General features: G+C 46.2%; 1 protein-coding gene across 1 annotated transcript; it reads right to left on the bottom strand.

Annotated features, from left to right (window-relative positions):
• Positions 1 to 334: 334 nt before the first annotated feature.
• On the bottom strand, positions 335 to 25,039 carry LOC118226444 (AP-1 complex subunit mu-1). The gene is made up of 12 exons (XM_035416057.1): positions 24,811 to 25,039; positions 23,509 to 23,665; positions 22,945 to 23,012; positions 19,781 to 19,911; positions 19,410 to 19,557; positions 19,089 to 19,215; positions 18,561 to 18,703; positions 17,974 to 18,045; positions 17,478 to 17,636; positions 16,345 to 16,470; positions 8,791 to 8,866; positions 335 to 2,296 (listed from the first exon to the last, which is right to left on the bottom strand). The coding sequence occupies exons 1-12, from the start codon at positions 24,850 to 24,852 to the stop codon at positions 2,274 to 2,276; spliced, it is 1,272 nt and encodes a 423-aa protein (XP_035271948.1). The 5' UTR covers positions 24,853 to 25,039; the 3' UTR covers positions 335 to 2,273.
• Between the last annotated feature and the right edge of the window lie 943 nt (positions 25,040 to 25,982).

Here is a 25,982-nt window from a genome sequence, read left to right as displayed (position 1 = left end):
ACAGCGTCGGCCCGGCCCGAACCGCGCCGTCGTCACTTCCTCGCTCACGAACCTGCCGCTCGCACCGCCGCTCGAGGAATACTTTTAGGCCCCCGCGTGGAAGCATCAGCGCTGACAGGATCCGCGGCGGGTCCCAGAAAAATCTGCATTGGCCTGGCTGAAGCTGACCCCCCCCCCCTCTCCAGTGCAATAAACTGTAAATGAAAATTCTGCTGGGGGAACAGGTTATGTCGGGTCAGCTATGCACGGGTGAGCAGGCCACTAATCTGCCAGCTGAGATTTCCTCATCGGTGCACTTGCTTTGTGACAAGTGAACAAAACGGAAAACTAGCAGTTTTTACCAGAAAACTACTTTAATGAAACACATATTTCCAAACAGATGGTTGGCATTTAATAGAGACTTTGACAATGATCAAGAAGGTAGAGGCTAATAAGTAACATCGCTGCTCCTGGAGACCAAAGGGATTTTCCTCTTTGCCTCCTACAATTATTCACTAAGAACTACATTAATAATGGCTTAAGCAACAAATGTGGAGTACAGGCCACATACAAGCAAACATGGGCCTCTGTTTTCGCGAAGATTAAAATGGATACCACAGAGAGAGACTGCTCGCTCTTTTAAAGTATCTGTGGGTGTTTTCCCTTCTATTCAGTATTGCGTTCTATCTAAACACAGACATGTTTTGGCAGCTTATTTCAAGATGCTACTTCTCTCTGTACTAACACATTACTTGGTACAGCCAAGACCAAGCTGAACCAAACTCATGCTTCCCTCGTGACAACACCAGCCCGATGCAACGTGTGGGATCAACATGTTCAATTTTAAAGAAAAGTTTTTTTTTTTTTTTTGGTGGATTTCCGAAATGAACGTATCTGCCCAAGAATATATAAACGAGAGTGTCAGCTAATTAGCTGGAATACAGCAGTCCATATGAAGACTTTATAAAATAATGAAACCCAAAAACCCCTCCAAAAAAAAACAAACAAAATGAGGAAAGAAAAACATTTCAATTGTCTAAAATGCTGCCACTTTTGCACACAGGACAACATGGGCAGCCTCTAAATGGTTGTTATTAAATCTAGATCCATTTGTAATGCAATGGTTCTGCACACACACAATGCAAAATATTTGGACTAAGCCCAGTAACACTGATTTTACAATAGACAAATCTAAAACAAACAAACAAACAAAACAAAAAACATACATTGAGTAAAAAAGGAAATAATGGCAAATAGCATCTTAAACACAGAGGTGGTGAAATGTGGATTGGTTAAAGAGCAGCATGAATGGGAGTTCCATCCTGACTTTCTGACCCAAAGACCACAGAGACTTCTCCACACATTCTGTGAGAAGAACTTCCAATCTGAACTTCACATAATGGGCATTTCTTCATGCAAATTTACCCAACCCGTTAAACTGTCCTTCGGCAAGTCGTTTGTGTCTGTAAGAACAGATCTGCAAGTAGAGCACCATCTAAACAAGATTAGAGGACATGTAGTCTGTGTGCGTTCACACTTACATCCTCACTTGCATTGAATTTCCTACCACACTGAAAGCGACCAAACAGAATTTATCGTAAGACTACTTCCGCTTCACAACTGCCACAGAGAAGTTTGTTAAACAGTGCTTTAAAAACTTTGTCAGAAGAACACTTCAGAAGAGTTATTGGCCTTAAATGTACGTTGGTAACTCTAGAGATATTACTGAAGGACAAGGGTACCTAATACAGTATAATGAAATGGAGACATGAAGAATGCACTGTGTGTCCACACGTACAGACTTCTAATAACACTGCTATATTCGGAGTAACATAATATCTACGTCCACCGTAAGCTGACCTATTAGGATACTGTACCATACATAAAATAACCGCCACCACACAGAGTGGGGACTGCAAAATGATATGCATGACCTCAAAGCATTTTCTAAAAGACCTTCTGAAAGATGAATGAAATGACGGGGGGGAAGAAATGTCCCAATTGGCATCCTTTTCGTTCTTCAGGGTTTTCCCCTGTCAAACGGCAAAAGTGGCAACATTTTTAAAGCAGGTTTCATTTTGAAAGCACTGCAGGAAATTCTGATCTAAAGACAGTTATAAGTGAAACTTTTGAGGTTCATTCCGCATCGCTATCGGTATGAAATGAATAAAAATAAAAACAGACCCAACTGCAAAATATGCTGGGAGGTCCGTGACTCAAACACGACAAACACTTCTTGCAAATTTACATCAGAGGCAGAAAATGATGCCATCCAGCTGCTCCTGAAGCTTCTTCTATTGGGTTCTCAGCTGGTAATCTGAAAAATAGAAAGGAAATTATTCATTATCGTTCATTAAACGGAAAGAATGGGAGAGAACATGGAAAAAAAGGGAGTCAGCTCAACCATCCTTCCGTTATCAGCAAGACTGTAAAATGGAACAATGGGAAGTCATCTGTAATATAGAGGCAATTTTCCTAATGGAGATTTCAGCTTGGATCTGGCATGAAACAGTCTGACATTCTGCTCAAATGTTCATGTCACGTGATGGCCGTTAAAACGACAAAGAGGAAGAATACAAGTTGGTAAAGCAGCCATTGAGAGTAATGCATTAAGCATCTAGAGACAACGCCTCTTTCACGGTGTGTTAATGTGACAAACCACATAGATCTGTTCCAGTTCTGCATCCTCTTTTTAAAGAAATGTGTAAAAACTCTACCCTGTCACAGTCTTCCTTGTATTTAATTTGGCAGATTGCTTAATTATTGCTCAATTCCTGCAAGGGTGGACAAAAAGGTCATGCACATAGAGCCCACCAAGCAATGAAAACGATGGAACTCAAATTATATCAGAGGAAAATGCAACAATAACACATCATATTATCAGAAACTATAACAGGTAGGAATAACTTCACAAATAGGACATTCCATAACCCTTAGTTTGCACAATCACACTTCATCTCAAGTTACAAATCCAGGAAATCAAAAATGAAATGATAAGAGCCAGTGAGTATCAGGCAGTATCAGGGCCTGTGTCAGCTGTGTAATCAGCCCTCAGCATAGTGCACAGGTGAAGTACCGTTTCTTCAGAACTACAAATCCCAGCCGGCAGTGAAACCAGGTCCAGGGCTCGGCCTGCTGGGGAGTGCAGTATTCAGTCCCCTGGGGAAGCAGGTGGCCTGCTCACTGAAGCATAGAGGGCAAACAGTGCAGAATGCTGGCCTATGCTGCTTTACATTTGAGGCTTCTTAACCACACACAGGCATGTGATTTCACGGCCTCCCCCCCAGGGCACAACCACAATGGGATGCCCCCCTGGGAGCAAAACACACAGAGCATAGCCTAAATACGACGACAGACACAGCAGAACAGGTCTGTGCATCAGTATAACTTTCTTAAACCTGCAAGACTGGGACTTTATGGGATGCCACAGTAGCTTAACAGTGCAGGACTGTGATGATGTGTTACATTCACTTAAAAGTGCAGGACCACTACTTTGTGTGATGTGACGTTAAGCTGAAACTCCATCGAGAATAGGGCCGGTTACAGGCACAGGCAATACAGGCAGTCACTCCGAACACCATCTGTCTAGGGGGTGTGCCAAATGGGTCCCAAATCACTATCTCTAACACCCCCCCCCCAACGATTCGCAATCTAGCCTAAGGTGGCAGAAAGGCTAAAGCCATGCTTGCTCCGGGACTGTGTGTAACATTAACTAGAAACTACAGAAACTACAAGACCAGCACTGCACGTGCCGTTACATTTTTACTTGAACGTGCGAGAAAGCGACTGCGTGTGCCGTTACATTTCCTCGTCCTTCCTGCGCCCAGCGACTGCGCTTGTGCTCAGAGGTCTGTGTTAGATTTTCTGGTGCTGTGCCTGGAAGTAGGGGGTTACAAGTAAACATCTTAAATACACAAATTTACGATGGAAGCAAAACAGCTGTGTTGAGTTCCTGTTCTTCGGGGGGAAAGCCAGTTCTTCGGCGCTATCTGCTCTGGGATCTCAGGGGCGTGAGTGGAGGTGAGCCCTGAATCCAGCCTCGCTCGGAGAAGCGCCCAAAGCGCGAGCCGTTGTCCGGTGCGTCACGGTCACGCCGAAACCAAGGCTCGGGCGCGGTAACGCCCGTTCGGTGGAAAGCCTTTCCAAAATCACACTTCGGCTTCGACGTCTACCACCCACATGCAGCAATAACGTAATAATAACAATATAAGTAATCATTAAAGGAGGTTGTTATGGAAACAGAGCAGCGGGGAATAGTTTGACTGCAAATGACGAAAATGTCAACCTCCTGAGCCCCCCCAAAAAAAGTCTGGTTTTCATTTGCCTTTAAATCATATCCGCATTAAGAACAATTAAGTGCAAAGCCTATAGTGGAACAGTGTTTGGTAGTTGCTAGGAGACACGAGAAGAACTTGGAACAATAGTTAATATCCCTCAGCAGAATAATCCTCAGAGGGCTTAATAATATCTTAAATATGTGAATAAATATTTTGAAATGTACTTAGTGGTGAGATTTTTTTTTAACAGTACTTACAAATGAACCGCAAGTACGATCACAAAGCACATAAATCTCCCCTCCTCCATTGCTTTATTACCACTATTCACTCTCCAAGGGTTTCTTCTCAGTTTGACGTGCATTTGTGAGCAACTCATAACGCAAGAGACCTACGACAATCTTACCGCCGTTGATAGAATAAAAGTAAGTGAGAACTAAAGTTTAGCTCAACCACAATACTAATACTGCAAGTCATAATTGACTATAAACTACAATTGATGCGTTTTAATTACGTGGTCATTATCAAAGCGGAATCATTCTCTCATATCCTCTACAGCCGAGTGAACTATGTCAGGAACTTAAACGTGCGACTGATCTCTCTTCAGGTGAGCGGGCTGGCGTTGCCTCTGCATTTAGAGGAAACTACAAAGAGACAACGGGTCCAGATGCCTCTTCTTTCCGGATCGGAAAATGAAACGCTTTAAGAATACCATCATCCAGCCCTTCAAACGCACGCCCGTTTCCTATACGGCTTGAGAGACGTGAACATTAAAGGGTAAAATAAAGCGACCAACGTCTCTGGATTTGAGATGCGGTAATTGGTAGGTAGTGTTGAGAAGCCTTAACTGCACACTCCGGGGAGGTCTCTAATTTAGCCCTAACCCCCCTTTACCCCACCCCCCTTCCCCCCCGGCCAGGCAGGGGGTCCCCCTTCGGAGCACGGCATTGGCTGAGGGCTGAGGGGATGTGCTGACTCTGCTCTGGAGGTCCTGCCGCTGTCATAGGACGTGGCGCGCCATCAGATTCTCGCCGTCCGCAGCGAAGTGCCAGAGAAGCGCGGAGAAACCACAGGGCCGTCAGGGTGGCGTCACTCAGCCCCGTATCCCAGCCATGCCCCACAACCCCCCCCCCGTCCCCCCCATTCCCACGTCCTGGCGCTCCGGCCTACTGTCTGCTCGGGCCGCTATCATGCCCAGTGGCTCAACTGCATCAAATTACTCTTTTCCTGTGTCGCTGACATGTAGGCCACAGTGGCCATTTTAGTTACAAAATATTAAGCTGAGCACAAAAAAACTATCTAGAATATGGCATCCATTGCGGCTCTCTGAACATGAACCAGTAGACAATAAAACAGAGCCACACTCAGACCAACTCCATGTTAGGTAGATGACTGGAATGCATACAATTTTTATCTCCAGGTCACAAAAACTAAACCTGCCTCTGAAATGCATGCAGTTCCGTCATCATGTTGACGTCTAATTATTGAAGTTATTGTAATTATTGTGTTGTGATGTCCAACATCATGCATAGCCAGAAAATGTCATTAATCTTAATAAAGCATAATCACGGACTACTGCCGCCATCACATTATTCGATCCATTTAAGAGTTCCCTGTGGCAACAATGAAACAACCGCCTCACACACCTGCACTTATTTCTTTCCCAATTTCCTTCAACAAATATGAAATCTGACATTACCAATATGTCTTTCTTTGATTGCACTGGCTTATTGTGCAAGTTACAGAAGTCAGTCAAATGGCGCATCCGCAGAGACGCACATGCAGCAGTGCTTGAACCGCAAAGCTACGAGCGACTGCAGGGCTGCATGAAACAAAGCCGTCTGTGCTTAAATGCGCCAGTGGAAAAAAGAACCGACCGCAGAGCGAGGGGTAAAGACGGCGTAACGGTGTTATCCGAGTAAACAAACCTTTTCGCTGTCGCAACCGGCGCGTCTTAACGCGGTTGCGCAACCAGCCGATCCCGATCGGGATCAAACGACAATTATTTTCGGTTTTCCTCCCGGCCGCAGTTAGCGCTTCTAACGCAGGGAACTGGCTTGCGCCCACGGCCGCGCGTTCCTTTACCGCTCTCGAGACGTTCGGCGAGCTCAGAGTAATTCGCCGATGAAAAGGTAGCGCAAACGGCTGGAGGGTGCTGCTGGAATCGCTCCGGAGCTCCGCGCATTAGTCGCGCGCTAACCCCCGAACGGCGCGGTCCAGAGCCGCTGGCACGGACCGAGCTCTCCAGCCGGTCCTCCTCTCCACCCGCCGGGTCACGAGCGCCCCGCCCCGACTCCCCCTGTGCCCCCCTCACTCACACACGCACGCATACATACAAAAGATAACATCGACGTCAAAGTTGCAGAATATTCCTTAAAGAATTCAACGTGCCTTTTTACTCATTTATTCATTTATTCTTTTGCTGATCTGACTTTGCAGAGAACGGAAACATACGGTTCATCTCTCCGCTGAACAGGGAAGGCGTCTCATTCTGATTCTTTAATGATGAAAGTCTTCTAAACAAACTCACAGTTAAAATAGCGTTCATCATTTAAACTGATATGCGCTGGCTGCAGCTCATCAAACCCAGATCGCTTACAGAGATCACAGAGCTGGGCCTAGCGGCAGTTGTTTGAACCAGCAGGCCATTTCCTCACCATCGCCTGCTACACAGTGCAATTCGTTTTCTTCTTCTTCAGTTTTTTTTGTTGCATAGTGTCATTAAAGATTAGGAGAAAGACAAGTGTTATGTTGCATCACCCTGCCACACAGAAATATCAGTGGTTCCGAAGAATTTTAACTCTCATCAGGATGGAAGATTATGCCACTATCAAATCTAATGTATTTGTACTGTGCACTGTGTAACAAAACATTTGTCGCAATAAGGGTTACATGACACCTCAACCAAATTAACTAAGAGATTCTCATGTAGCTGAACAAATGTATTGCATCAAAACAGTAATGCAGAGTGAACTAGTACTGTGTTCCGCCTGTGGGACAGGGGTTCAGACCCAGCACCACAAACAGACAAGTGATTCCTCAGACCAGAGATTCAACCCCCCGTTTGGGAAGAATAAAAACAAACTTCCTGTCAAGAAGGCTTCTTCCCAGATGCACACTTTCCTATTGTTGATAGCATAAGTAATTAATACACTGGCCCCGTCTGCGGGGTTCACATTTTTGTATTGAGCCACATAACTCACAGAGCGGCCGTTTGTTCAGTGCGCTCCGACAGCTGGCCGGCAGCGGCCAAGAACAACGGCACAGCCTGGCTGCTTCCTTCCTCTCAATCAGGAGCCCCCAGCTCCCCGAGCCTGGGCCATCTGCGCAGACGCCCCATAAGGACAGGCTGGGCTCGTCTGCGCAGACGGCCCATAAGGACAAGCCCGGCCTGGGCTCATCTGTGCAGACGGCCCATAAGGACAAGCCCGGCCTGGGCTCATCTGCGCAGACGGCCCATAAGGACAGGCCCAGCCTGGGCTCATCTGCGCAGACGGCCCATAAGGACAGGCCCAGCCTGGGCCATCTGCGCAGACGCCCCATAAGGACAGGCTGGGCTCGTCTGCGCAGACGGCCCATAAGGACAAGCCCGGCCTGGGCACATCTGTGCAGACGGCCCATAAGGACAAGCCCGGCCTGGGCTCATCTGCGCAGACGGCCCATAAGGACAGGCCCAGCCTGGGCTCATCTGCGCAGACGGCCCATAAGGACAGGCTGGGCTCGTCTGCGCAGGCGGCCCATAAGGACAGGCCCAGCCTGGGCTCATCTGCGCAGATGGCCCATAAGGACAGGCCCAGCCTGGGCTCATCTGCGCAGACGGCCCATAAGGACAGGCTGGGCTCGTCTGCGCAGACACCCCATACGGACAGGCTGGGCCCGACTGCGCAGACGCCCCATAAGGACAGGCCGGGACAGGGCTGGGCTCTTCGCTGCTGAGAGATCACAGCTAACACGTTCATCGGTCTCCTCCAGCAGACCTTTAATGCCAGCGGCCCCGCATGCGTACACAATGAAGGTCAGCTGGATGAGGTCACACTAAACGCATGACGGTCACCGATTGGCCCGCTCCTGTTCTGTGGCCTTACGGGTCTTCATCCCATCCCAAATCTTTTCAAACAAAGACACTGAACCAGGTACATAAAGCAAATGAGAAAGCCTTCAGCTGAGTATACAGAGCTGAACTGGACCACTACAGATAAACACCCACAATCTAGTCGAAGATGTACGACATAGCTCAGGAGGTAAGACCGATTGTCCGGCAGTCGGAGGGTTGCCGGTTCAAACCCCACCCTGGGAGTGTCGAAGTGTCCTTGAGCAAGACACCTAACCCCTAACTGCTCTGGCGAATGAGAGGCATCAATTGTAAAGCGCTTTGGATAAAAGCGCTATATAAATGCAGTCCAGTCCATTTATATGTATTTAAAATTTTATGTTATTTTAAAAGAGAACCCCTTTCCTTGTCTCAGAAGAGGTGGGCATCAGTAGGCTTTGGGAATACCTGGACATCTTTGACCATGGTGAGTGAGTGCACTCTTACCTCCGTTCTGAGTGATGTATCGAACCCACGGCAAGGCCTGATATCCACTTTTCTCAATGATCTTCAGGTAGCGCACCTGTGGACACAACAGAGCATCTCACTGACTTTTCCGCACAACAGATCTTACTCAGGATGACTAATTAATAGCAACCGTTCACTCAATTCACTGAGTCATTTCAGCCGACCAAGTCAAACAGTTTGCATAATCAGTGTGTGTACTGCAGACACTGAGAAGTGCTATATTTTAGCAGTGGCAGTATTCGTCATTTTAGATGTTACATTTTACATTACATTACATTACAGGCATTTAGCAGACGCTCTTATCCAGAGTGACTTACACAACTTTTTACATAGCATTTTTACATTGTATCCATTTATACAGCTGGATATATACTGAAGCAATTTCGGTTAAGTACCTTGCTCAAGGGTACAACGGCAGTGCCCTATCCGGGAATCGAACCTGCAACCTTTCGGTTACAAGACCAGTTCCTTACCCACTGTGCTACACTCCGTCATGCGCTTTATTTTCGTAGGAATGATCGTGCTTGTTTTAGATGCACTTTATTTGAGCAGGTACAGTATTGATTATTTTAGATGCACTTTATTTGAGCAGGTACAGTATTCCTTATTTTAGATGCGCTTTATTTAAGTAGGAATGATCTTCCTTATTTTAGATGTGCTTTAATTTCAGCAGGGACAATATCCCGCAATTCAGATGTGCTGTTTTGCAGCTGAATGTGCAATGCCAAGTCTTAGGCAATACTGTGCATGCTGACAAATGGGGGAGAAAAAACGCATTTTGAGTGAAAGTTAGGGGACCATGAGAATTTTCACACGTTTAAGAGAAAAACAAAAAACATATGAAGAAGTGGTTAAGAAACTGGGTCTATTAATATAAATTAGGGAACCGGCACTTTCTGCTCTAGTGTAACATTTCATACATTTTTCCTCATTGTGAAATTACTAGCTGGTGCCCAGGACACTACGTTGCATAATTTTGCTCAACTGAATGTAGAAAATACCAAGTAAATTCCAGCGAAGGCAGATAAATGAGAGTTCGAATTTGAGGGCAAGATGTCACAGCAAACACAATGGTTTAAATGCATTACTTAACAAGGGACTCAAGGGGAAACCACTTGAATGCAATAATGCAACAAAATGTCAACAATGAATCCAAATTCCTTGTGCGTTCTTACTGGGATTCAACTAAGTTCCTCATCGGTTCTTTTCAATGTGAGGAAGTACAAGGTGTTCACACACTAGTTCCGTGTGATGCGAACCCTGATAGAAACACAGACACCTTTCTTCAGCGATCAGCAAGTTTTTTACTGCTACATTGTCACCTGCTAAGGAGAAACAGTACACATACACTATGGTTTATCCAAGAAGTTCTGCACCCAAACAAGGGCATCAACTCAACTCTGTTAGGGTATTACCACTAAAAGCTATTACCTTACAATGTGTGTAACACCTTAATGTATGATCTTAAGTAGGATGAGAGAATTATGCAATGGGAAAGTAGAGCTGATTATCTACTGACATGACACAATTGCAGATTGTCAAAACAGCTGGTCATTTGAAATGTACCAATACACAAATGTTAAATAAATGGCAAAGTGAAAAATGATGACATTGCTGTGAACTAACTGCTGCTCATGTTCAATATAACAGTCTGCACTGCCACTGGTGCTTCATCAGATAGAAATGAAATTAATGCAAAACAGTAATCTCCTGTACATGCACCATTTCTCTCGTCATTCACGTACCCTAAAGACTGAGTGTTGCTTAGCAACAATGTGACATTTGACTACAAAAGTATGAATCACAGTCAACTGTGAATTTATCTTAAATGTTGCTAATCTGGTCAGGGTCGGCCTTGTCTCCCTGATGGGCATATCCTTACTTCCTGTTCATCAACTGTTATTAAGGCGACAGCAAATGATTCGTCAGACAGTAGAGGTTTCTTATGCATATATCCCCAGAAATTCCTGTGAACCAGAAGGACTTAACTTAAAAAAAGGACTCAAAAAAGAGAAATAAATAAGAAAACGGCACAAACCAGTTAATCACAGTTACAGTTAATTGAGATCTGACAATGTGAACTTGACTCTGGTACACCACAGCCCAACGCGATTCACATCACTGCTGCATGCGTTATCCACACCATATGGAAAGTCTGGATTTCACACTGGGGAGTGCAGCCTCCCTCCTGGGGGGGACGATCGATCATAACTCGCCCTCAATTATGCGCTGGGACGATGAATGGGGCTCCTCGTGGAGAGGAGCGCGGAGGCGTCTGGCCTCTTCCCCTGTCCCGATGAAGACTGCCGGAGCAGCTGGGAGCCCCGCTCCCTCGACCCCCCCCCCCCCCCCCTGCTCCCACCACCCCTCCCCTCCCCCGCACGCGGGAGTGCTTGCCCGGTTTCACAACACTGTTCCGTCCGCTTCCAAGAAACACAAAACTGCGCGGTATTGCAAGAGCAGGGACGTCACAGCGCGCTCCTTCGAGAAGAAGAAAAACCAACATCTGCTCCATTTTTCTTTCAGGATGGGGGGGGGGGGTTGGAGTCGTCAATCAGTGATTCAGCACACTGGATAGAAATACATACTTTAAAATGTACCCAAAAAAATCATAGGTTTTAAAAAACAAATTTTTTTTTTTTTTTTAAGCCTATCGGGAAAAAACCTCACAGAATCTGTAGTTTATAAAAAGCAACACGACGTTTAAATTTGGTATTCGCGACCGAATTAAACTGAGAGGGCATGCTCGCCGCCGCGTCCAGGCGGCTACGCCCACCAGCGTCACCCGAGCGGCGTCTAAAGAAAGGACGCCGCTCCCACGGTCTCCCACGCCGGCGATGGGGCACCCCTGCCATCTCGGAGCCCGAACTGGGCGCTCCCTCCCCACGGGGCGCGGCTCCCTCAGGTCCCCACGCCTGTCCCGAATCCGTGCAGCTCGAGGTCGCTCTGGGGTCACCTCCTACCTCACTCACACACACTCAACCGCCAATCTGCTCCCCACGTTCATACTCCTGTTCCAGCGGGAGTATGAATAACCACCAATACTCACGAAACATTCGCTAATATTGATGGACGACTTCAATAGCATACGCAGGTCAACGTTAGCACAAGCGGCTCTGTGCTAGCGCCACACCTGCAATGCACTGAATGTAATTTATGCAACAATGCAATTCCGGCTTTTCAAGGTTCTATGGATTCCCCTCCTTTTTCACTGAAATACATTAAGGAAATGTACATTTAGATCACGTTTAGTACAAAAGTGTTTACAGCACACAAGGTACTGAAACAGAACAAGCGCCGTGGGTGTTGTATGGGACTGTTGCACTACTGCGGTTTCTAAGCACTTTACCAAACAAAAACACATCATGTAAAATAGAAACACGACGCACTAACTTTGTGCCACTATGCACATAACTAGGCGGTGCCAAAGGTTCCGTGCACCCACAGGGTTACAGACGTCTGCGAACATGAAATGTGTGTTTTTTTTTTTAGTTTTCGGTGTTAAGTGAGGACAGTGAGGCAGGTTCAGCAGGACAGTGTGGCCTAGAATAGCTCCACACTCCCACTGCTCGCTTCTCCAGCTCCCTGATTACAGCGCGGCTTGTTTCTCCTGGACCCACATGACAGGCCGGCCGCTCCGCTTCAGTCGGGCCGGCCCTGCACAGCTTGGGCCTGAGTCACAGGGCTCGCAGCTAAAAGCAGAGCAGGCGCTATATCAGTACAGTGCAGCGCCTTTACTGTATTTGTCACCGCCTTCGGTCCCGTGCTCCCGCCAGCCCTGTCTCTCTCTCTCCCTCCTCCCACCCCGACAAAGACGATGATGCCAGCCGAGGTGATGAAGAACACAGCGGGCGTCTGGTCTCGGGCCACGCCCACCGCTCGCTGCACAGGGCAGAGCAGCACATTTCAAGAATTTGTTTTTTTTTTTTGTGTCATTTTGTTCTCGGTCTCTCGCACAGGGCGGAATTCGAAGTTTCGCAGACGTTTGATAGTCAAGTAATGACTTTGTCATTTCAAAAATAAATCTCCTCGATTTGGCATCTCAGAACGAAACACGAAGACGAACTTCAAACGCCTGCGCTGACGACCGTCCAAAAAGCTGTCAACACAACCAAGAGACTAAAAGTTTACTGCAGTTTTTCAGGTTTCAGCTTGACTCGTTGGCAGGGCTTTTAATACCTGGAGATGCGGGGTGTGATCCTGTCTCTTTATAAGACGAGATCTTTTTCACTCGCATTAAAATCCAAAATTGCAACAGGGACAACAAAGCTTCAAATGAAACTCCGCAACTCACTGCTTTTTTGTGGCCCTCAACAGTCAGAAGTGTTTATGCAGCACATGCAGAAAGACCTGTCTAACCGACCGGTCAGACTCCAGTCTCCGCTAAATGCTAAAGCTATAATATGCAGTACAGTATCATCGGCCTTTGGCATGTGCTGTGCCGCAGCTACGGGTCACATGGTTCAAAGCCGTCCCCATGGAAACGGCATGCGGCGCAGGCTGCAAACTGGGCCTGATTACACGGCAGCCGGGGGTACGCGGAGTCTGATGTGGCTTCCCCTCCTCCTGCACCCTCCATAAAAACCCACCCAGCCCCTTATTCTACACCGCCATAATCGCCCCTAAACACAACTTCCCTTTTTACGCAGATAAAAAACAGAGAGCGGCTCGGCGCTTGGGGGCTTGTACTTTACATCCTCCACGCAGACCTACTGCTGCATTTAGCGGTGCGATAAAATACAACTTTGATACGCTTTGATATGCAGCCACGTCTAATTACGGGGCTGACCGTGCCCCCCCCCCCCACACTGCCTTCCTCATTTCATAGGGCATTCGAAACCCGGCGGCGCATGCGCAGGGCCGGCGGCCTGACCTTCTGGACCCGCTCCCTGTAATGAGTGCAGGCGCCGGGCCCCTGAGACGCGCTCTAATTGGGAACAGAGAAACTGTGGCGCGGAGACCGCAGAGACGCCAGGGTTATCTGGAACACCAACGACGCGCGCGGGCGCCGGGCCGGGCTCTGCCAGGGCGGGCTCTCTTATCGGACCCGCTTCGACCGCGGCAGAAGCGGCAGCGCTGTGTTTTTTCCCCGCCGGCGTTCACTGAGAAGGAAATAGGTCTGCGCCTGCTGAGTGGAAGCAACTCGTCTTCAAGTTCGGACGAGCGTGGACACACGTCTCGCCACGCGGGGCTTCGTCAGAGCGGAAGAGCAGGGGAACGCCCTCTGCGCGTGTCGCGGGGGTCAAAGGTCACGGCGGAGCTGGACGCCCGGCGGCCCTCGGGTGACCCTGGCAGGTGGGCGTGTTCTCCAGCAGCGCCGCGAGGTGAAGGGGAAATGGCCACTCCGCCTCAGATGCTCCATTCGATTACAAAAAAAAAAAAAAATAAACATATATTTTTCAATTCTTGCCAAAAACTTCCTCATTTGCAGAGAAATTCGGCCTAATGCGATTTCCCTGAGTTTCAGTTCCGCGTGGGATGCCTAATATTGGGCGGAAGGGCCGGGGTAATGCGGGGCGGAGGGGCCCGATGAACGAACGAGGGCCCATAAAATGTCACCGAGCAGGAAGCCCCATCCGCCCCACTCAATCGGCTCTCACACGTCCGTGCGGCACCACCTGTTCCACATACTTCAGTGGCACTGAGAACATAATTATCATATTATCTAGAAAAAAAACGCTGAACTCTAAGCTTACAGAGTCATCTCAGAACACTTCAAAAGAGAGGGTTAGAGCAGTTCATGAACAATTTGTTCTGTTCGATCTGAACAACTGTTGGCCAGGGTGACAGGGCAGTGACTAATGAAATGGCGGTTTACAGTCTTGTGGCAAGCAAGGATCCTAATATTCCACAGAAGAGATCAGCCCAAACCCACAGCAGAAGTATTGTACATTTCTTCAAGAGTGGCCCGGCATTCAGGGAGATTTCAAAGGCTGTCAAGTGAGAGCATGGTCAAAATGAAATGTGGACATTTTATTAACTTTGCTGAGAAGAGGCTCAACTGAAACTAAGACTCGCTGATGACATGCTGTAGCTGAGCTACTCTCACAGTGTTGGTCTAGTTTGATACGCTCTTGAGCAGGGTGGCCAACCCTACCGTCCTGTAGGTCTTCACTCCAACCCTAACACAGCACACCTCGTTCAACAGCTCGAGATTAAGTTGAGCTGCTAATTAGTGGTGTGTCACAATTAGAACTGGGAGTGAAAGCCAAAAGGAGGGCAGCTCTGCTGGAACAGGGCTGGGCCGCCCTGCTGTAGAGTTTTACGCACTTCGGTAAAGCACACTGCTCTGACAGAGAGGGCCACCCCAACTCCAGCACTCTGCCTGGGGGCTGCCGTTGACGTTCGGAGGTGAACTTTGATAAGGAGCACCCTTCTTTTCTTTTCACCAGGAAATTAGGAAACAATGATGCAGGGAGCCCGAGCTCCGGCATAATGAAAGGACTTTCCTTTTATTCTTTCTTTCAGGGCCTCGTTTCCCTGGTGGCAGATGGCAGGGCCGATTGCAGCTCCCTGGAGCCTAATGTGGCGACAGAGAGACATCCCCGCCATGCCCCCCCAGCCCGGAGCTCTGTACTTCCCACTGTCTCTCAGTCACAGGCGGCCACTTTCAAACCACTGGAGGAGCTGCCACATTCCCTCCAAAACGGCACCATGCTGGTGCCATGACAACCGCACAACTGCAGACTGCTTCCATCTCAAACCACCCATCTAGTCTTCAACACGGATTTCTAAAAAATGGTGAATTAGATTTCTTTCCAGCAACACATGAATGCTTAAGCCTGATTCATACTTTGTCGCACGACCCTTGCAGCAAGTGTCGCATGACAAAAATGATGTATTTTCAAAGGAAGAAAGTTTTGCAACTCTAGAATTATAGTTATGTCGCAGAACTTGCTTTGTCACGCAGCGTTGACTGGACAGCCAGATGGAACACCGAAATTCATTGTCATGGAAACGTTATTATTTTTGGATTATCTGAGTGACAGACTGCCTTGTAGTTTCTGTTTGCATCATTTTTTAAACAAAGGTAGATATAAAATTAATTCTTCCCCTATTTCTCTGTAATTTCACTGGGCGTCGCAATGTTTTCACAGATGTAAACATCAGAAGTTTGCCGCCTCGTTACCATAGACAACACAACCCTCTCCACAGCCCTTTTCCGAAGAATAAATGCAAAACGTTGTGCGATACTTTAATTTTTGTCGCGCAACACTAGTCAAAATGGTAAAGTATAAATTTTAAAAAATGTCAAAAGTATAAATCAGGTTTTATAGTCAGGAGCATGTACAGATTTGATTGGCATTCATCTACCTTCAAGTAGTATTAGAATACAGCTAAAATTCAAGAAAATAGACAATGCTCTTGATTTTGAGTCATTCCTCATGAGACATCTCTGGTGCTTAAGACTTTGAGAGCCTGATGTCATAATCAGTGGCACAACAGTGCCCTCTACTGTTAGTCTTCCTTCCAAGCTGATGTTGTGGTGGCATACAGCCCCCTGCTGGCTGAGTTAGGAATCACAGTCCTCACCTGGATTCCAGAGGTAGTGAAGTAAGGGATTTCAAACTTCACGCTGATGGGAGGTTTTCCTTCCTTGTCCTCGGCCTCCACGCTCGGCAGCCCAAAGTGCGCCCGCATCAGGTACTCCTTTCCACCCTGAGGAGATAAAAAAAGCTCTTCAAGCCTGAGGCTCAAATACCCGAGTGACTACTGTTCGAGACAAAGACGTCAATGACAAATTCTCTTATGCCACATTACAAACTGCAAAAAGCAAATATATATATGTGATTAGTAAGTCAATACACCTAAATTCAAAGTGAATAAATACCTATAGCTAAAAAAAAATCTGTGTTCAAATTCAATACATAAGTCCACAGACATGCCAAAAAACCAAACATATATATATATATATATATATATGTATGCATAATGACAGACAGTTACATTGAACAAGTGACCCTCAACTTACAAAGCAGAGATGTTTGGTCCATTAGATATGTGAGAAAAGTGTCTGTGTGACTAAATTAAGTTAGTCAGAGGAAGAAAATAAAATGTCGGTCCTAAAAACTACTGCTGACCTGTGGGTGACCATGTTGTAGGGAGGAACCTGGTAACCCAGGTAACTGTGGCCACCCTACCCCTGAATGTGCCCATGGGGTCCTGAGGCTGTGAGAACCTTCTACTGCCTTCACCAGGAGACACTGGAGAGAAACCCAACTGCGTGACAGGCAGCTCCCCATTTTGCGCACCCTGACGTGATCTCGCCGAGCTGAACAGGTCCTTAACGCTCGTTTGGCACAAGAGATGCCCCAAATAGCAGGAGTCTGTTTGGCCAGAGAGTGCCGAGATAGCGCGCAAGGCAGAAGTGGGCTGCTTTTGGCAGGTGTGTGGGAGCGTGATGAGACACAGGCGCCCTCCTGCAGGTACGCCAGCTCCTTTCGAATTCCGGAAAATTCCGCCGCAAATAAACAGCCCAGAGGCAGCTTTCGCAACACTAACAAGCAAAAAGGCCCCTTCGTCCAAGCCAAACATACCACGCGTAGCATTTTTACCCTCAGTGTAGAAAGTTCACCTCAGCGTATAATAAATCCCACTGAAGCAGCGCCTCAAGCTGTGCTTCCTGCCCACGCAGCGATGCCGCCTGGGGGCGGCTATCTGCTCACCGGGAAGGATTTGATGGACCAGACGATCTCGCTGTTCTCAGGTATCCACTTCACGCTGCCCACCGTGGTCTTGAACTTGGGCGAGTCGGCGTCGGTGGGGACCGGAATGTGGATCTCCACGTTGTTGGCCGTCGACCTCCGTTTGAACTGGCTCTTGGCCTGAGGGAGAGAGAGCGGCGCGAGGCGGGCGCTCGTTTGAGAAGGCGACGCGGAGAGCGCGCGCAGCAAACCGCAGCGGAACTTCGGCCCTCTGTTTGAAGCAAATCCTGTTTGGTTTAGCGCAATAAACAAGACTTGTTGCCTTTGTACTGCGGTATATAACAACATGTGAATGGAGCTGCTGTAATGCAGAAAGTCAAACACCATATGTGACTGCACTTTGTAGGCAGAGGCAGTTGAATCACTGGCGGTAGACTTGAGAGATGAGTTGCATAGCAGTACAAGTAAATATTACTTATCCGTCAGATGGAGAAAAGCAGGAAAAATGAACAGTTACCTTGATCATATACTCGATTCGGCTATGCGAGTGCTTCTCGATCACAGACTCGATCCAGATCAATGGCTTCACCTGTCAAAGGTAGATTCGCACAAAACAATAATGATTATAAATTCCATCCCTCCTTCCCCACCTCAACTGATGTGTGGAGAGTGTAAGGAGGACAAAATGGCTGCCACTGTCTCCACCTCAGCTGATGTGTGGACAATGCACAGGGGCAAAATGGCTGCCACTGTCGCCACCTCAGCTGACGTGTGGACAATGCACAGGGACAAAAATGGCTGCCACTGTTGCCACCTCAGCTGACGTGTGGACAATGCACGGGGACAAAATGGCTGCCACCATCCCCACCTCAGCTGATATGTTCAGAGTGTACAGGGAAAAAATGGCTGATACCCTTCCAACCGCAGCTGATGTGTAAGTGAGCGCTCTGGCACAAAATGGCAGCCATTCATCAGACAGGTGGCTGTGGTCAGTTTCCCCCACCACTATACAGCACATGGAGATCATAAGCTGAAAATGTTATAAAAATCAGCTATTATTAATAATTAATTTTTTTTCCTCCTAGTGCTCATCATTGTACATACATGTGTGTTGAGACGGTAGGACATGAGCTCAAACTCTCCATCTGGTGGAATGAAGGAGATGGTGCGGTCGTTCTCGAAACGGGACAGACGCACGCACTGGTGGAACTTCACGTCCTCCAGCTCCACAGACTTGCTCTTCCCTCCTGTGGAGACAAGAAGGAAACGGTATCAGCGCAGTGCGCTCATGTCTGCGCAAAAGGACGCTCTCCCACGCACGCATAATGGGCTAAGAAATGGATACGATTGCTATTATCCGGACTGCTGCTTCTACAAACTGAACAAAACACACAGCAGCAGACCTGGGTCCTGTTTCCTGAGTTAGCTGGATAACTGCGCTGAGTAAAACCCGGAACCCTCCCAAATCTTGAACATGGACTGAAGTAAAAAGAGCCGTTCTGGGTTTTACTCAGGGCAGTTATCCAGCTAATTTGGTCATTCTGCTTCGTGAAAACCCCCCCCCCCTCCTTCCCGAGGTCAAATCCATTTTGATCCGGGCAAACGTTCACGAGGCGGTTCTGAGGAACTCACGGCCGGTGTTCTCGAACAGAACCTTGTCGTTCAGGCCCAGCCGGAGTTCGGGCATTCCCGACAGGAACACGCGCATCTTTATGGAGCCCACGATCTCGCTGCGCAGCACGTTCCCGTTGGCGCTCACCTACACACAGAGGGAAGGGACGGGTCAAAGTGCCGAGAAGAGAGGCGTTCTGATTCTGAAATCTCAGCCAGCACGCTGGACATGTGATTAACTGAGATATTTAATCTCCATTTTAAAAAAAACACAGGAGAGGAAGGGAGAGAATGCTAGGGCATAAATAAAGACAGTGGCAACGTTCGGACACTGCTTCCTACCAGGAGATTGACCGACTCGATGACGTCCAGGAAGACTTCGTTTTTCCTGTACTTGATGCCCTCCGACCTCCAGGACACGGCATTGGTTACTGTAGCGGGGGGGCGGGGGGCCCCGGTGTCAAGCTTGTGCCCTTCTTGAGTGATGTACCTGAAGACACGAGCACAAACAGGAGGAGGTGACGAGACAACAATGAAAGGAACTGTCTGCAGCCACGCGCTCCAGCGACGAGCCCCAGCCGTGAGCCAAGCGCGCGCAGTCATAACAAATCCAGCGTCCGGCGCGGAGGAAGCCTGCGACCGATTCGGCGCTGACCCGAGGAGGTCCGCGGTCGCGACAGACGCGTATTCATAAGACCGGAGAGGAAACTCACTCCTGCAGGATCTTGCTGTCTGTGGTCTGGGGATAGCCAAAGTCCATCAGCTCGTCCATCAGCTCGTAGATGATGACAAAGTTGTCCCGGATGCTCTCCTCCTCCAGCTCCTTGAAGTACTCAGAGAACACCTGTTCAAAAAAAAACAAAAAAACAGCAAAGGACCGTGAGCACTCCAAACCCAAGCCTTCTACACACCAGTCTTTCATTCTGTGTGGCTCCCTTACCCTGTCCCTCCATAAAGACAGACTACAAGCTTGTCTATACTAGATAAAACAACAATATACTTAAGGCCCGTAGTTCCAGGATCCTAGATTTCCTTTACTTACCATGAATTTCAACAAACAAAAGAGAAGATGGGAAAACGCATATGTGCTGAAAAGATTACTTGGATTTATTGGGCTGACAAAGTACAAGGCAAATGACTATCTGTGGAGCAAAGAAGGCTACTGCACAGCCTTATATGCGCTGCCGACGCGTTTTGAGAAACGAACTCGCTTCCTCAGGCAGCACTGGAGAAACCGCCACATTGTGTAATCGATCAAGCCTAGAAGAGCAAACAGACAGCAGGACGGCAGCCTTTCTTGCTCCACAGATAGTCATTCGCCTGGTGCGTTGTACACCCAATAAATCTACATCTTTTTTTCAGCACCTAAGTGTTTTTCCACCTTCTCTTTTGTTAAAAATACAGCCTGCCTAATACAAAAATGACTGAAAAGGAAACTGAGGAGGGGATACTGAAAAGCTGTGAATGTCCCAGTTTACACTTCTTTGATTTATTTTCAGAGAGCCGTTCTGTTTGTGGCTGCATTCTTACAAACTCTTATACCTCTAGCATGTTAGGCACGGTATCCATTTCAGAATTTTCTCAAAAGAGGGGGTTTTCCCCCTCAGCTCAGCTCAGGCCAGGCCAGCTTTCACAGCAGTCTGCCTTCAGATTAATCGCCCTGATTGATGTCCTTGTGATCTGGCTACAACTTGCACTGAGATAATTCATCCTTTCATTGACTTCTGGGCCAGGGCTGAACGTTTCTGTGTTTAGTGAGAACATGGGCTGCTTCTACTCACACTGCCAATGGGGAGATGATTAATGCCATGATTTTGGTTGTATTGTGTTTTTCAGTATTTTGTGTCTAGGCCTTTGTGGTTCTTCTTTTTTTTTTGTTTTTAAAAAAGGGTCTCTTAATTTGCACTGCTGAAACTCATGGTCCAGAGCTAAAATTTGAAAAACATGTTTGAAAATGTCAACACACATTTAGGACAATTTTGTGGTTGTCACTCAGAAAAGTGGCATGCTCTACAATGTGAATGAACATATGAACTCTACAAAAAAAAAAAAGCTACTTGGCTTTTCCTGGGAATGCCTGTCAGGTATTAAAGTAGGACCCCTCAGAAAGCATTCCAGCTGAGTCTTTTTTTTTTGCATTCCTCTCTTCAGACAGAGCTCTTCTAGCTGCTTGCTATGAGGATCTGATATCACATTTTTTACAGAGAAGGACAACTTCACAGGGACTAGCCCGAAATAAGGAAGAAGAAAAAACAGCATTTTGATTTGCCATTTCACTCTGAGGAAGAGTCACAGACATCTCCCCTGTTCATTAATACAGTCTTTTGCTCTGAGCTCAGTGTGATCCAGCTCCCATATTTCAGGCTAGTCCCCATTGAGTTGTCCAGGTAAGGAATCCTTCTCTATAGTTAGACTGTCCTGGCTGTTGAGAACCTATTTAGTCCTCTTTCATATCGCTAGCTCAAAGTACGTAGGGCATCTTCCTTTTATATCCTCTCCAGCATCTCAGGGCATCTGTCCAGCATTTCTTTTCCCTGTTCTGTTGCCAATAGGTACCTCTGTTTTTCAAAGATGAGCAGATACCCCAATTTTCATTTAGTTCTGTGCTTATATTCCAGCAGCAGATACCAGATACATGCTGTGTTTGTTTTGGTGGGTAATTTGTGTAGCCTCACTTACCCACTCCAAAATAAGAAGCTATTGGCCCTTGTGGTGCCTTGTTGTATGTTATAAATCCAAAAGCTTTTGGGATTTTGTATCTGGTTTATATAGCATTCCACATACTGCAGGTAACCCACTCCTTCCTTCTTTTCTGTCCGTGGACTAAAAATGCTTCACAGCTCTGCTTGCAGGTACTGCTCGTTATACTCTTTCTTTAAGGAGAATGAAGATGGGCTTCTTGCATTTCAGGTGCAATCAGCTTGTGTGCATCGTGACAGCTACTGAGTTTGTCTGCTCCACGGACCCAGATATCAGCTTCACTTTAACGTTCAAATAGTAGTAGTCTCCACATTTGACAGAGATTGATAAACAGGTACTCAATCTGGTTTGCATTACTTATGTCATTTCCAAGACCTTTTCAGCCAACTTCCAGGTTTTGTATACATTAGGTGACTACTTTTATTAAGTGTGCATTTATCAGTATTTGTAACAGCAGCTTTATGACCTGTTCCACCACCAGCTGGCACATCTTTCACTGACTCCTAAATCTCACAGTGGAATGGCGCTTCTTCATAATTCTTTCCACAACCCGCTCATAACACCTTTCACATCGAACAAACTATACATGCTGATGATTTGCCAAAATTTTTAAATGTCATTACCCCTCTGATAAACCTATACCACACTGATCAATACTGCCTAAATGCTGGTTGTGTTACCATGTTTCCTTACCTCCACCTGGGTTCAGATAATTAGCAGTCAAAAGACAAAAAAAAAAAAAAAAAAAAAATCTAATTTCAGAGCTGGAGAGCTCCTATATTTTCCATATTTTTACATTTTTTAAATGATTGTATCTAATGTTGAGTTCATCAGATCAAATACATGTGGGGTGCATGTTTACACTTATTTAAATGTTTGCAATTTATGATCAAATCCACCTATGCTCATATATACCAGTGGGTCTGCGGTTTAAATAAGATAACTCCAATGCGAGATGGCATGTGATTGCCACTAAAGGTACGAACACCAACTATTCTCTCCAATACCAGTTTCTACAAATGAAAAAATATGCAAATGATTCTGCAAATTATTCCTTTTCAAGAAGCCATCCACATATAATAAATCAACAGCATTACATGATCTGAGCCCTTAATTTAAAGAAGATTACCAACAGGTAAACCTTATAGAGTCATGTAAATATGAAAATAATACACACCTGGATTATCTTGTACAGGAAAGAGAAAACCAAGGAGACGCAAGCATTTTTCTTGGATGTAGCAACAACTGACGGAAGATACGTTAAATGAAATAGCTGAATTGCCATGTAATTTTAATCAAGCCACACTTTTTTTGTAAAATCTCAATGGTTGATTTTAGGCTTCATTATAGTTAAGACTCATAAGCACTGATGATGACCAAAGCAGAGATTAAAGCATCAACAAACAAATGGGTTCAACTAACTCAGCTCTTTACCCTTACAGGACCAAATAAAAAGCTCCCTAGGCTCATAGCAGCTATATTTTTCTTAAAGCTATTTTCCCCTCCCAATTTAGTCGGTCTGTTCTAAGTTTATATTTTGTAGAGCAAAGACACAAATGTGCTCTCATCCAAGGCGTGTGCTGCCAGATGCCACTAATATACAGTCAAGTGCGGCACAGTAAACTTCATGCAAAAATGACACATAGTTTCATTTGAAATATGTGACCTCTTGTTGTCTGACAGTTAGAAAGCCGGAGTAACTGAGATCCCACTCATGTTTGAGAAGCCACTGGAAGGATACGGTACAAGTTGTTGTGCTTGATCCACATGAAGCGTACTCCTCCATGGGCCAAGATGGGAGACAAGGTACCCTCTTCCTCCTTGTCCATAAGAATGGGCATGAAGTGCTCAATCTCGGACATATCCACATCTCCTCTGTAGTTACGGCAGATGAGGACCTGTTGAAGGTGAAGAAAACCGTGATAATTAATATCTTATAATCTTCTGGCATTTTCGTACCACTCATTAAAGCTGCAGTGCGGTTTCACAGGTATGCTGTTGATTGCCAGGTTTGCAGTATCTCGAAAGACCAACTCTTAACAAAGTTTTTTTTTTAATTTGTTTTAATTATGATTCTCACGAAAGCGAAAACTGAGTAAGCTCTATTGTGATATTACAAATCTCCTCGTTTTCAGCAACAGTCCTCCTCGTTCTATGTCTGCTTCCAGTACACCTTATGAGGAGGGTCTTCACACAGAAAAAGAAGGGCCCTGGTACATCTCCTGGTTGAACCTGTGCACGAAAGCGTTGCTTGAAATAGCACTGTCTTTCACAGAAGTCCATCATTCCACTAAAGTGGGCTAGAATCTAATGTTTCATATTTAAAGGTTGAAAAAAAAAGGCTTTTTGCTTGGCACAGCCTGAAATCTGCAATGGCACACTTGTGTTTCCTATGGGTAATTATCCAAGTTCAGGGTATAAGCAGTTACCAGAACTACTATTACCCCCACAGCGAGAAAAAGGGCATGCATTCTGCAAGGCAAATCAGAGCCACGCATCATTAATTCTCTCTGTTCGGACTCCCGTGTCTCCCCCTTTTTCCTTCCCATTTTTATTTAGCGTTATTTATTTTATCTAAACATCAGATTCGTACACAGTTGATCGCTAAAAACATGTAACCCTGAACCCTAAGCGTCTTATTTTTAGCGTATGGTGAATCTCCATCATTTCAATTAAAAAACACTTTACTGTACTATATCCTTCACAGCCGTCCATTGAAGTTCGTCAGCCAGAGGTGACGTATCATAATAAACCCCCACAGGATGAATGACAAATCCCATACTGCACGTTAGCTAGCTAGTTAGCTAACTGACATACGGAAACCTCCAATCAACCATATGACATGGATTTGTTTGACGCTAACGGCTACCTAGCTTATTTATAACGCACAGTATATATACATATGTGCAAAATTAACTACCTATACGAATAGCTAATAATATTTCCACACCTGCCACCAACCACATAACTACCTAGCTAGGCTAATATTGCAGCTTTACGAACCCCACAAAACACCCCAGATGTTTTCTTCCCGTTTTCTTACCTTGCCCTTTAGATCCAAAACATACACCGCACTTGCTGACATTCTGTTTGTCTTTTCACTACCAAAAATAAGGCTACACTGTTGTGGAATAATTTTCAACTAAATCTAAAAAGTGCTTCCATGTAGCTGTTCGGCTACTTCAATACATCCACGACAGAAGCAGACGTAGCCGACAGAATGAGAGAAAGCGGCGACAATTCCGTGCGCGTGCACTGACACGTACCGGAAGAGGGACTCCAGCACGACATCTTTTTCCGGTAAACAGCGAAGTTCCTCTTAAATTGTGTTTCAAGGCCTATCCTTTTGCAGTCAATATGCAATTGCTCACGAATTACCAAACTTTACACGCTGCACGAGTAGGCTCAGGATTTTATTACTGGGGCGTGTCATCAAAATTCTTACTGACAACATGAGATTAATTTCTGACAATTTCCCTATCCACACATTATACAATCTGGATTAAAATTAAAAGATTTCCAAGTGCCAACTGAAGTACCTGCGCAGACTGAAGGGGTTGATCGTACAGCCTCTATTAAATCTGGATTGCAACATTGCTGACCACAAATGAAGCATCCTATGGGAAAATACATTATTGGTCATAACTTCACCATCTGAGGAACAGACCTTTCTTTTTGGTAAGCAACCTAAACCCTGCCTCTGCTCACATGCCACTCCTATTGGTGATTAGGCTCCTGTGACCAGTCTTCCCTGACCCTCCAATGTAGCTCAGCTGGTGGACTGTGAATCCAGATGCTGGCTGCACACCTCAACAAATGTGTGCTAGTGTGTGGTCACCAAAAATTTAAGGGGGTTACAACAGAGACTGGACAAGACGCAAAATTAAAAAAATAAGTGGTCCATACATATACTTTAACATGAACATACACATATGTAAGACTCTAGGTTGCAGAAATAACCTAGCATTATATCCTAGTCCACTTGACTCAATCTCTCGCTGATCAACTAGAGCAGTGGTTCCCAAACTTGTTCCTGGGGCCTTCCTATGTATATATCAGGGGTGCACAACAAGGGCTGATTCGTTTCAGGATTTTGTGCCAACTTCTCTTCTTAATTATTCAATTAGCTCAATCATATCTTGATCTGAAAATTGCATAAGCACCAGCTACAGCTGCAAGCGTATCCTAAAACGTTTACTGTGCTCAAGTCCAGGA

This window comes from Anguilla anguilla, chromosome 4, assembly GCF_013347855.1.
Source record: "Anguilla anguilla isolate fAngAng1 chromosome 4, fAngAng1.pri, whole genome shotgun sequence".
Classification (NCBI taxonomy): Eukaryota; Metazoa; Chordata; class Actinopteri; order Anguilliformes; family Anguillidae; genus Anguilla; species Anguilla anguilla.
This window is presented reverse-complemented; position numbering and strand designations above follow the sequence as displayed.

Coding starts and splice junctions, on each gene's coding strand:
- LOC118226444 (XM_035416057.1), bottom strand. CDS start 24,852: ATGTCAGCAAGTGCGGTGTATGTTTTGGATCTAAAGGGCAAG. Junction 19,216..19,409: donor TCGAGTCGGTCAATCTCCTG/GTAGGAAGCAGT, acceptor CTCTGTGTGTAG/GTGAGCGCCAACGGGAACGT. Junction 16,471..17,477: donor GGTCCATCAAATCCTTCCCG/GTGAGCAGATAG, acceptor TTATCTCCTCAG/GGTGGAAAGGAGTACCTGAT.